The 12,642-nt window shown below is 37.0% G+C and overlaps 1 protein-coding gene across 7 annotated transcripts in view; it reads right to left on the bottom strand.

The window, feature by feature from the left end:
* Nucleotides 1–12,642, bottom strand: part of COL12A1 (collagen type XII alpha 1 chain) — a 128,036-nt gene that overhangs the window by 27,435 nt on the left and 87,959 nt on the right. For all 7 annotated transcript variants that reach the window (XM_051855515.2, XM_051855516.2, XM_051855519.2 and 4 more), the window contains 6 exons: nt 12,435–12,578; nt 10,165–10,329; nt 8,818–8,856; nt 8,590–8,728; nt 5,995–6,137; nt 5,140–5,249 (listed from right to left, as the gene is read on the bottom strand). In XM_051855515.2, coding sequence (XP_051711475.1) covers nt 5,140–5,249; nt 5,995–6,137; nt 8,590–8,728; nt 8,818–8,856; nt 10,165–10,329; nt 12,435–12,578 — 740 coding nt within the window. The remainder of the gene's footprint in view (nt 1–5,139; nt 5,250–5,994; nt 6,138–8,589; nt 8,729–8,817; nt 8,857–10,164; nt 10,330–12,434; nt 12,579–12,642) is intronic.

The raw sequence follows: 12,642 nt of genomic DNA, 5'->3' as shown, positions 1-12,642 counted from the left end.
GAAAGCTCACAGCAAAAGATCACAGGGAATTCAAAGCATATATTAGAACTTATCTTTGGCAAATGGCAGGGCAAAGTTACCACTTATCATTAGTCACATTGAACGTGAATGGCCTGAACTGTCCACTTAAAAGACACCAATTGGCTGATTGGGTTAAGGAACAAAACCCATCTATTTGCTGCTTACAAGAAACTCACCTTTCCAACAAAGATCCATACAGACTGAAAGTGAAAGGCTGGAAAAAGATATACCATGCCAACAGAAATGAAAAAAGAGCGGGCGTAGCCATCTTAATTTCAGACAACATAAACTTTACCACAAAAACCGTTAAGAGAGACAAAGAGGGACACTACATAATGATTAAGGGATCAATTCAACAGGAAGATATAACAATTATCAATGTATATGCACCTAACTACAGGGCACCGGTTTATCTAAAAGATTTGTTAACGGACTTGAAGGGAGACTTAGACCCCAATACAATAGTACTGGGGGACTTCAATACTCCACTATCAGAAATAGACAGATCAATAGGACAGAAGATCAACAAGGATACAGTAGATTTAAACGACACTATAGCCCAAATGGATCTAACAGATATATACAGAACTTTCAATCCTACAGCTAAAGATTTTACTTTCTTCTCAGCAATACATGGAACATTCTCTAGGATTGACCACATACTAGGCCATAAAGCAAGTCTCAGCAAATTCAAAAGAATTAGAATCATACCATGCAGCTTCTCAGACCATAAAGGAATGAAGTTGGAAATTAGCAACTCAGGAATCCCTAGAGCATATGCAAACACATGGAGATTGAACAACATGCTCCTGAATGAACAATGGGTCATAGAAGAAATCAAAAGAGAAATCAAAAACTTTCTGGAAGTAAATGAGGATAACAGCACAACATACCAAAACTTATGGGACGCAGCAAAAGCAGTGTTAAGAGGAAAGTTTATATCAATAGGTGCCTACATCAAGAAATTGGAAAGGCACCAAATAGATGAGCTTTCAATTCACCTCAAGGATCTAGAAAACCTACAGCAAACCAGACCCAAATCTAGTAGGAGAAGAGAAATAATTAAAATCAGAGAAGAAATCAACAGGATTGAATCAAGAAAAACATTCCAAAAAATCAGCCAAGCGAGGAGCTGGTTTTTTGAAAAAATAAACAAAATTGACACCCCATTGGCCCAACTAACTAAAAAAAGAAGAGAAAAGACCCAAATCAATAAAATCAGAGATGAAAAAGGAAATGTAACAACAGACACCACAGAAATAAAAAGAATCATCAGAAATTACTACAAGGACTTGTATGCCAGCAAACAGGGAAACCTATCAGAAATGGATATATTCCTGGACACATGCAACCTACCTAAATTGAACCAGGAAGACATTGAAAACCTAAACAGACCCATAACTGAGACAGAAATTGAAACAGTAATAAAGGCCCTCACAACAAAGAAAAGCCCAGGACCAGATGGATTCACTACTGAATTCTACCAGACATTTAAAGAAGAACTAATTCCATTTCTTCTCAAACTATTCAGAACAATCGAAAAAGAGGGAATCCTCCCAAATTCTTTCTATGAAGCCAGCATCACCTTAATTCCTAAGCAGGAAAAAGATGCAGCACTGAAAGAGAATTACAGACCAATATCCCTAATGAACATAGATACAAAAATCATCAATAAAATTCTGGCCAATAGAATGCAATAACACATCAGAAAGATCATCCACCCAGACCAAGTGGGATTTATCCCTGGTATGCAGGGATGGTTTAATGTGCGCAAATCAATCAATGTGATACACCACATTAACAGACTGCAGAAGAAAAACCATATGATTATCTCAATAGATGCAGAGAAAGCATTCGATAAAATTCAACACCCTTTCATGATGAAAACTCAAAGCAAATTGGGTATAGAAGGAACATTCCTGAATATAATCAAAGCAATTTATGAAAAACCCACAGCCAGCATCCTATTGAATGAAGAAAAGTTGGAAGCATTTCCACTGAGATCTGGTTCCAGACAGGGATGCCCACTCTCACCACTGCTATTTAACATAGTTCTGGAAGTTTTAGCCAGAGCCATCAGGCAAGAAAAAGAAATTAAAGGGATACAAATTGGGAAGGAAGAACTCAAACTATCCCTCTTTGCAGATGATATGATTCTTTATTTAGGGGATCCAAAGAACTCTACTAAGAGACTATTGGAACTCATAGAAGAATTTGGAAAAGTATCAGGATATAAAATCAATGCACAAAAATCAACAGCCTTTCTATACACAAGCAATGCCATGGCTGAGAAAGAACTACTAAGATCAATCCCAATCACAATAGCTACAAAAACAATCAAATACCTTGGAATAAACTTAACCAAGGACGTTAAAGATCTCTACAATTAGAATTACAAAATCTTAAAGAAAGAAATAGTAGAGGATACCAACAAATGGAAAAAGCTTCTATGCTCATGGATTGGAAGAATCAACATCATCAAAATGTCCATTCTCCCCAAAGCAATTTACAGATTCAATGCAATACCAATCAAAATACGGAAGACATTCTTTTCAGACCTGGAAAAAATGATGCTGAAATTCATATGGAGACACAGGAGACCTCGAATAGCTTAAGCAATTTTGTACGACAAAAACAAAGTCGGAGTCATCACAATACCAGATTTCAGGACATACTACAGGGCAGTTGTTATCAAAACAGCATGGTACTGGTACAGAAACAGATGGATAGACCAATGGAACAGAATAGAAACACCAGAAATCAATCCAAACATCTACAGCCAACTTTTATTGGATCCAGGATCTAAAACCAATTCCTGGAGCAAGGACAGTCTATTCAATAAATGGTGCTGGGAAAACTGGATTTCCATGTGCCAAGCCATGAAGCAAGACCCCTACCTTACACCTTACACAAAAATCCATTCAACATGGATTAAAGACCTAAGTCTACAACCCGACATCATCAAATTATTAGAGAACATTGGAGAAACCCTTCAAGATATTGGCACTAGCAAAGACTTCCTGGAAAAGACCCAGGAGATGCAGGCAGTCAAAGCCAAAATCAACTATTGGGATTGCATCAAATTGAGAAGTTTCTGTACTGCAAAAGAAACAGTCAGGAGAGTGAAGAGACAACTGACAGAATGGGAAAAAATATTTGCAAACTATGCAACAGATAAAGGGTTAATAACCAGAATCTACAAAGAGATCAAGAAACTCCACAACAACAAAACAAACAACCCACTTAAGAGATGGGCCAAGGACCTCAACAGACATTTTTCAAAAGAGGAAATCCAAATGGCCAACAGACACATGAAAAAATGTTCAAGATCACTAGCAATCAGGGAAATGCAAATCAAAACCACAATGAGGTTTCACCTCACCCTGGTTAGAATGGCTCACATTCAAAAATCTACCAACAATAGATGCAGGAGAGGATGTGGGGAAAAAGGGACACTAACCCACTGTTGGTAGGAATGCAAACTGGTCAAGCCACTATGGAAGTCAGTCTGGAGATTCCTCAGAAACCTGAAAATAAGCCTACCATACAACCCAGCCATCCCACTCCTTGGAATTTACCCCAAAGAAATTAAATTGGCAAACAAAAAAGCGGTCTGCACATTACTGTTTATTGTAGTTCAATTCACAATAGCTAAGACCTGGAATCAACCTAAATACCCATCAACAGTAGAGTGGATAAAGAAATGATGTGACATGTACTCTATAAAATACTATACAGCAATCAAAAAAATGAAATCCGGTCATGTGCAACAAAATAGAGGAATCTGGAGCACATCATGCTGAGTGAAATAAGCCAGTCCCAAAGGGACAAATATCATATGTTCTCCCTGATTGGTGACAACTAACGGAGCACTAAAAAGGAAACCTGCTGAAGTGAAATGGACACTCTGAGAAACGGTGACTTGTTCAGCCATTGCCCTGACTGTTGAACTTAATACGTTATCCCTCTTAGTATTTTTTTGTCTGTTCTGCTTAATACTATTGGTTTAATTCTGTTATTAATACACAGTTATTCTTAAGTGTTGAAACTTAACTGAAAAGTGATCGCTGTTAAATATAAAAGTGCGAATTAGAGAAGGAAGGGATGTACAATTTGGTACATGCTCAAGCTCACTTGCCCCAAACGGTAGAGTTAGAAACATACCAGGAGATTCCAATTCAATCCCATCAAGGTGGCATGTACCAATGCCATCTCACTAGTCCAAGTGATCAATTTCTATTCACAGTTGATCATAATGATAGGATTAAGAGTCAAAGGGATCACATAAACAAGGCTAGTGTCTGAAAATACTAACCGATAGAATAATAAAGGGAGAGAACAATCCAACATGGGAAGCAAGATACACAGCAGACTCAGAATGGCAGATGTCCTAAACAGCACTCTGGCCTCAGAATCAGCCCTAAAGGCATTCGGATCTGGCTGAAAAGCCCATGAGAGTATTTCAAGCATGGAAAGCCAAGACACTCTGTCAAAAAAAAAAAATAAAATAACCTAAATGAAAGATCTCCACGAGTGAGATCCCAGTGGAAAGAACGGGTCATCAAAGAAGGAGGTACCTTTCTCTGAAGGGAGGAGAGAACTTCCACTTTGACTATGACCTTGTCTAAATAAGATAAGAGTCAGTGAACTCAAAAGGCTTCCATAGCCTTGGAAACTCATGACTGGAGCATAGGGAGATTACTGATGACATAAACAAGAGTGTCAATTTCTAAAGTCAACAAAAGGAGTCACTGTGCACTTACTCCTCATGTAGGATCTCTGTCCTTAATGTGCTGTACATTGTGATTTAATGCTATAATGAGTACTCAAACAGTATTTTTCACTTTGTGTTTCTATGTGGGTGTAAACTGTTGAAATCTTTACTAATGTATACTAAACTGATCTTCTGTATATAAAGAGAATTGAAAATGAATCTTGATAAGAATGGAAGGGGAGAAGGAGAGGGAAAGGGGATGGTTGAGGGTGGGAGGGAAGTTATGTGGGAGGGAAATCCACTGTAATCCATAAGCTGTACTTTGGAAATTTATATTTATTAAATAAAAGTTACAAAAAAGTAATATTATTTGCTCTAAGACTCAGACAATCTTACATTTTTACCTTATGAAAACTTCCATAAAATAACGTCTTTACTTCATCTGTGTCAAATGTAACAGTTTGCACCTCGCCTCTTGTATCTTTGTTAAAGAATGATAATGTCTTGCTTGAAGCTGTAATCAACATAAAATGGTTATTAGATCACATGCATGGTATACTTTATTGAAAGTATTAGCAAATAATTCAGAGAGAGACTTCAGAAAATGTGATAGTTTCATATGTGATAAAATACAATTGTTATTGTGTGTTAAGGAACACAAAGTTAATGCTTCCAATAATTTAAAGTGATGATAGCAATACCTTCCTGTATGTTGAAATACTTTTAATAGTTGAATTGTTTTTATTTATTTATGTGTTTTGTAAAGAATAAAATTATTGAAGGAAAAAAAGAAAAAAAAATACCATTGTTATATCTAGAAAAGTCCAAACAAAAGGCATATATCAGGTAAATATAAAAATTCAGAAGGTGTCCATAGACAAGAGAGAAGGAAAGTGAAAGACATAATTAAAACTATGTATGTAGAGCCAGTGTTGTGGTACAGCAGGGAATCCCATATTGGCACCAGTTCATGTCCCAGCTGCTCCACTAATGTGCCAGGAAAAGTGTCTGAACCCCTGCCACCCATGTGGCAGACCCAAAGGAATCCTGGCTCCTGGCTTCAGTCTAGTCCAGCTATTGTGGCTATTTGGGGAGTGAACCAGCAGATGGAAGATCTGTGTGTTTGTGTGTGTGTGTGCACACACATGCATGCACACACACCCCTCCTCTCTTTGTAACTCTGATTTTTAAAATAAATAAATAAATCTTAAAGTAAAAAACTGTATCCATATGACTTGAAAGAAGATAAAAATCCTTACGATCTGCAATCACTCCAACTTGTGGTTTGTAGTCTCTGTCTGTGATTTGCCAAATTGCAAAAGGATCATTGGGAGTTTCTGGAAGAAGTCTGAACAGTAATATAATTGTGTATGAAGGAGGAAGTCCATTCGGGTGTAGGTCTCTATTAGATAAAACAAAATAAATAAAAACAAACAAATAAATAAGGACTTATCATCAGAAACGGACACATTTAAATCTTTGGAACAGAATCTTATTATGGTAGTATTAGAGGCTATTTATAATAATGTGTCTCTCCATGTTAGGAGGAAAATTTAGGAAATACATCAAAAGAACAAACACTAAAGAGCCATGATTTAAGTGGTAATAAATTACTTATCATCTGATAAAGTGACAAAAATCTGGGGAAATTATCATATTCATGCTCACTTTATCTTACTTTAATCTTACTGATATTAACAAATTTCTTGTAGACACATAGAGGATTATAAAATTATATAATAATCTTAGAATGGTAAGCATTGTAGCTGCAGGTATCATCTAAAGAGAGTGAATCTTGCTAATTATACTTAATCTCCAATGCCAACAGGATGAAATCATAGGTAAAACAGATTACACTGTTGATATTGCTCTATCACTAATAGTTTTTGCACTTCCAAATTCCTCCCTTTGTAGTCAAACAAATCACTCAAGAAGCTCATGAGTTCCCAAAAATAAAAGCAATTTTAAATGTTAAGGCCATGGACATTTGCAAATGTTTAGTGATTAAAAAAGGATATGGTTCAATTAAAAAGAAAAGTTTTTTGGCTCTAAGACATGAGACAAAAAAAAGTTGGTCCCCTGTGTCCTTACAGAGTCAAATCCATCATTGTCCTGGGGTAATCTCTGAAGCTAAATTGTTGGTTTTCTGCCTGAGACCACATAACACTTTCTCCCTGAAGGTAGGAAAAAGGCCTAGATAATCAACTCTTGGACAGAAAAGAAGTTATTCCTCCAGGAATTTTGGCAGAAGGCACAGAATGTCTCTGGGGGCCCATGTCTGAGAGCCATGCCACCAGTACTTTTGCACTAAACTGCTGCCTTCTGGCCTCAAATATAGGCTCTAGGGAAAGTGGCAGGATGGCTTTTATGTGTTCAAAAACTATCTTTATAACATTCCATGTGAAAACAATATTTTCTCCACATTAACCCATCTCTTACCTGGCCCATTTTCTCTCGTTCCTTAGTTAACCAGTGCTTTTAAAAGAATACAGCTGCATTATATTTATGTTTCTTTCATTTTAGTCAAGAGTCCTCTCTCTTGCCATTAAAACCAGCTAAATTAACTTATCATACACTTTATTAATAATACACAATAAATGAAAGGTAGGAATCATAGCTTGAGGTAGCTGCAGGAATTAAATTCACTGGAAAACCTAGAACTTTGAACCTGTTTCACTAACCATGAAAGAGTAGGAACTTACAATGTGGTCAAACTACAACAAAACAATATGTACCTCCTTAAAATAAATTAGCTTTGGTTTTATTCTGATTTTCCACTAGCTTTCCCAGAGCATTTCAAATTTCAGACATCATTTTCTGATTCTGTCCTAAGTTTCTGAAAGTTTTATTTCTTCTTGTTCCTTTCTCTCCATAAGATGCCAAACCCATATTTTTCAACATAAAAAGTTTTTGTTTTAATGAATAAGAAATACATATTTTGGTTATCATGTCCAGGTGCAAACTCTCATGAAGCAAAATAACATCTAGAGCTACTCAACAGATGGTTGCAATATTATCCAATAAAAACTAACATCTCTGCTCATGGACAAGCGGAACTACCATGGTCTTTCATTTTCCAGAGGTCTGAATCAGTAAAAAGAATGCATGCTCTCATCTGCATATATTCTGTCCAGTTCTTCATATATATATATATATATGTACCTCCTTAAAATATATATATATATATATATATATATATATATATATATATATATGAGGGAGGCATGGGGAAGAGAGCACACTCCCATACACTAATTCTTTCCCCAAATCCCTGAAACCATAGGGGCTAAGCCAGAGCTAAAGCTGGGAATCAGGCACAACCCTGTTCTCCCACATAGGTGGCAGGAACCCAAATACTTGAGTCCTCACTGCTGCCTCCAGCATATGCTCTGGCAGGAAGCTGGTGTATGGAGCATGAGCTGGGAATTTAACCCAAGGCACTCCAATGGAGAACACTAACTGGTGTTGTAACTGGTACATTAAATGTCTGCTCCTCCATCCAGTCCTTCTGAACCACAAGGAGAAATGTTCAAAATAGTATGTTGTCTTCTTATTTTCACAGCTTCTGTTACTACAAGAATAACTACAATCCTAGCCTTAAATTCAAAAGGATCACTTATCTATAATCTTGAGGTACCCAGCTAAGATTCTTGGGCTTGAGAATAAAGAGGTTTGAGTCCCAGTGTCCTACATGGGAACTGCTGTACAACCTGATGGATGACAATTAGCCCAACTGTAATTTAAAGAACCCAAACTGGGTCATCCATAAGAAGTTCTAAAATTTTAGGAAGTCACAAAAGATTCTAAGAATCCCTTGCTCATTATAAGAAAAAGCATCCAAGTGTCACACTTACGCTGTAGGCTGATTCACAAAGGCATTCTTCTGAAGCCTGTAAGCTGAGTAGCTGGGAAAAGACCCTGACTCCAAAGACACGCCTTGTACAGAAGCAAAATTCTTTTCTGTCAGGTTGTATGCTTCAAGCATCTTAAAACCTTTACATCAAAAAATATTAAAATTAGTACATTAGTTATTTTACTGCTTATATCTTGAAATAAATTTGCCCAACGATACAAATGCTTACCTGGTGAGGTGTAGCCATCCAAATAAATGAGAGGACAACCTGCAATACACAGTGTGTATGATTCATCAACCTGATTTACAAATATATATACACAGGAAGTAGTGTTATATGTATTTCAAGTCATGAAATTGTTCATTCATTTATTAAAAACTAACTTACCAATCTAACCTTTTACAAGTTATTTCTTGTAGACCAGGAGAAATTATACTATCAACTAGTGTAACATTTTCTGAATATTCTCTAGTCCAATTATAATTTTATAATGTTCTTATGAATAACAAAATACAATTAAAGAGAAGATTTTTCATATGCTTTTCAGCATATTAAAAATAATTTCACCCAAAGAATTTTAGGTTCCTGAAAAGATAGGGGAAGCTCATCCCTTCTGAGCCTTCTCTTCTGGCAAGCCTCCAAGCCTCACACTAGCTCTCAAACAACACCTAACAATAACAGATGTGCATCTGTTTTCACCCTGGACCCACACAGAGCTAGGGATAACAAAGGGCTACATTCAAGATACCTGGGATAGCTAGCCAAATCTAGTCCCTGTCCCAAGTTAACCAACACAGCTCCACTCTGGGCTTCAAAATAAGTTTTCATAAGAGACCACTGAAGTTTGCTCACTATTGCTACCTAGAACCACAGTTCTGAGTTTTAATATAATGTTGAAGGAGGGGAAATATTATAATTGTAAAGCAAAACTTTGCCAAGGATCAGGGTTCTACACTGGCACAAAATTATCTCCATTATCTAATAGCCAAAGAAATTGATACTGATGGATACAGAAGAGAATAAACTGTTTTACTTATCAATCTCTAGTCCTTCACTCTAGTTTAACAGCTGAGTTTCAGGCCTTGGTATTAAAAAAAAACTTTAAAATCAAATGAACAAATGAATTTCTATGAAGCACACATACAGAAACTGGTTGAGTCATTGCTCTCTTGAAGCTCAGATGGTGACAGTACAAATACTGATTACTATTATTGATAATTGATATATTGATTACTAATAGGGAAAACTTTAATCTCAGAGAAATGCTTCTATATATGCAATTCTAAGCTAAAAGTTAATTTACCCAGCTATCACAGGCATTAGGATAGTGGGAAAAGAACACGTAAAATGAGTTATGTCCATACAAGGAATATTCCATCTTCAAGTCTAAAAATGGATTTCTGACAAGCACACATTTAGCATGATCTCAATGGAACAATGATTCATCAGTTTCTCAACTGTTTTCCCAGGATCTATTTATGCACACACTTGGTCTCATATAGGATAAAAGATTGTCTATAAATAAATATTTTTCAAGACAAGTAAAGTTATGAATCTATGTTGATCATGACTTACTTGAAGTGGCGGTTTCACAAACAAATGTAATAAGGTTGTCCTCAATCTTCTCAAAGGATTCAAAGTCATCCACAATGAACACATGCCGTTCACTTGGTTTGCTGGCAATGTTGGCAAGCTCATTGTAGTCGACATCAGCCACACCAACTACAAAGACACTGAATCCTGCAAAGCAGCATTTCTGGAGTGAATCATATATTTTTCCCATCCTTTATGTTTGAGCAATTCAAAATAGAGCAGAAATGATTCTGGGATTTTTTTATGCATAGAGCAAATGTTTTCTACATGAACTCTCTTTAATGAATAAATATGTGCTATCTGACGACTATGTATCTTTTCAAGTATTTCTATTTTCTGACTTAGAAAACTCAATCCATTGTATCATCTAAAATAACATCCTAACAATTAAAAGATGAATATTTTAATAACAGAAAGACTTAATGACATGTATATTGCCTTCTCAGACCCACAGTCCTAATGCACATATGAATTCTGCAGCTCTCTTTAGATCCCACTAGCATCTTAAGCTTATGTGACTCAGAAACCAAGAATAGGCTATTTTAAATTTGAATTTTTGCAACTGATTTTCTCAACAAACTTAAGAACAAAAGCAGCACTTTGGCCACCTTCAAAATGGAATCCACAACTCCCACTGGCAGTAAATATTTCTTTACTTAGGCTAATACAAATAAACAAGTTTTTCACTCTCAAAAAAAGGACTATAATTTTATATACATTGAAATTTGATTACCAAGCATTCATAACCACAAATTTAAGTCAGCTAGTTGTCTAAAATATGCAGAAATTTGCCCAAATGTGATATAACATAATGGCAATGAATTATAAAAAGATTAGTGCAAAGAACAATCTCAAGAAGACAGAATTGGGGCTGGCACTGTGGTGTAGTGGGTAAAGCTGCCACCCATGGTGCCGGCATCTCATACAGGCGCTAATTCAAGTCCCAGCTGCTCCACTTACGATCCAGCTCCCTGCTCATGCACCTGGGAAAGCAGCGAAAGATGGCCAAAGTGCTTGGGCCCCTGAACCAATGTGGGAAACCCAGAAGAAGCTCCTGGCTCCTGGCTTTGGAATGGCCCAGCTCCAGCCAATGGAAGATCTCTCTTCATCTCTCTCACTCTGTGTGTGTGTGTGTGTGTGTGTGTGTGGTGTGTGTGTGTGTGTGTGTGTCTTTCAAATAAATAAATCAAGCTTTAAAAGAAGAGGGGAAGAAGAAGGAGGAAGAAGAAGAGGAGAAGAAGAAAGGAGAAGAGGAGGATGAAGAGAAAAAATAGGAAGAGGAAGAGAGGAAGAAGGAGAAAAAGAAGAAGGGGATGGAACTATGGTATAGTGGGTTAAGCTACTGTCTGCAGCACAAGCCTCCTATATGGGCACCAGCTCAATTTTCAGCTGCTCCACTTCCAATCCAGCTCCCTGCTAATGGCTTGGGAAAGCATTGGAAGATGGCCCAAGTGCTTGGGCCCCTGTACCCATGTGGGTGACCTGGATAAAGCTCTTGGCTCCTGGCTTCAGCTTGGCCCAGATCCAGCCATTAAAATCATATATATGCAGATGAAAAATTTATGTAATGAAGCATCTTACAATTTACCACAATAGACAACACATAGCATAGGATTTTCTAAAATACATCCACTTTGGATCCTCCTTAAGGCAATGAGTGGAAGAAAGGTATTAATTTTAAGTCCTGTAAATTCCTACTTTGATACGTAGTAATCCTAAATAATCCAAAGGGCAATGTTGCCACAAAGCCTCAGGATGTTTGGCTAGCAAATCTAGCCCCGAGATGTCTTCCTGAGACCCCAATACTCCTCCTTTGCAGTATACTTCTCAGCAATCTGTATTAGGTCTGCATTTGTGAGTATGAGCTGAAGCTAAAGCACCAAAATGATGCTCCTTGCATGGGAACTAGCATCAAGATTCATTTCTGCTATGAAAAAAAAGCCTGCTCTAAGATTATCCCATTATCATTGTTTTCTGTAGCCTTCCGGATACAGAAAGCAGCTGTGGCAACATCTGATTTACTCCCTGGACAAACCTGGAATCACGTCTTCTATACAGAATATACTAAGTCATTTTTTGAGCAAAGACCAAGCCATTCTATAATTTAAATATAAACTAACATTACACAAGTATAGGGTACAGAGTAGAATAGAAACAATAAAGTAAAATCAGCAACTTTAGTCTTTACAATCATTTCTGAACATCAAAAACTGTTAAAATAATGAGTACAATCAATTCATGTCCATGCCTACCTGACTGCTGGATGACAAAAGCTGCCTTCTTGACCTCATCCTGCGACCGACCATCTGTGACCACAACCAGCACCTTGGGGACATTCTTCCTCATGCCACTTTCCCAGGTCAAGACCTTCTCCTTGATAAATGTGAGGGCCTTGCCTACAGAGCATGACATGGAACATCTTAGTGTCACCTCAGTGAAAACTACCAAAATGCCTTTAAC

The sequence above is a fragment of the Oryctolagus cuniculus genome, chromosome 5, assembly GCF_051225735.1.
Source record: "Oryctolagus cuniculus isolate XC-2025 breed Fujian yellow rabbit chromosome 5, ASM5122573v1, whole genome shotgun sequence".
NCBI classification, from domain to species: Eukaryota; Metazoa; Chordata; class Mammalia; order Lagomorpha; family Leporidae; genus Oryctolagus; species Oryctolagus cuniculus.
Note: the sequence above shows the minus strand (reverse complement) of the source record. Positions and strands in the feature narration are given on the sequence as shown.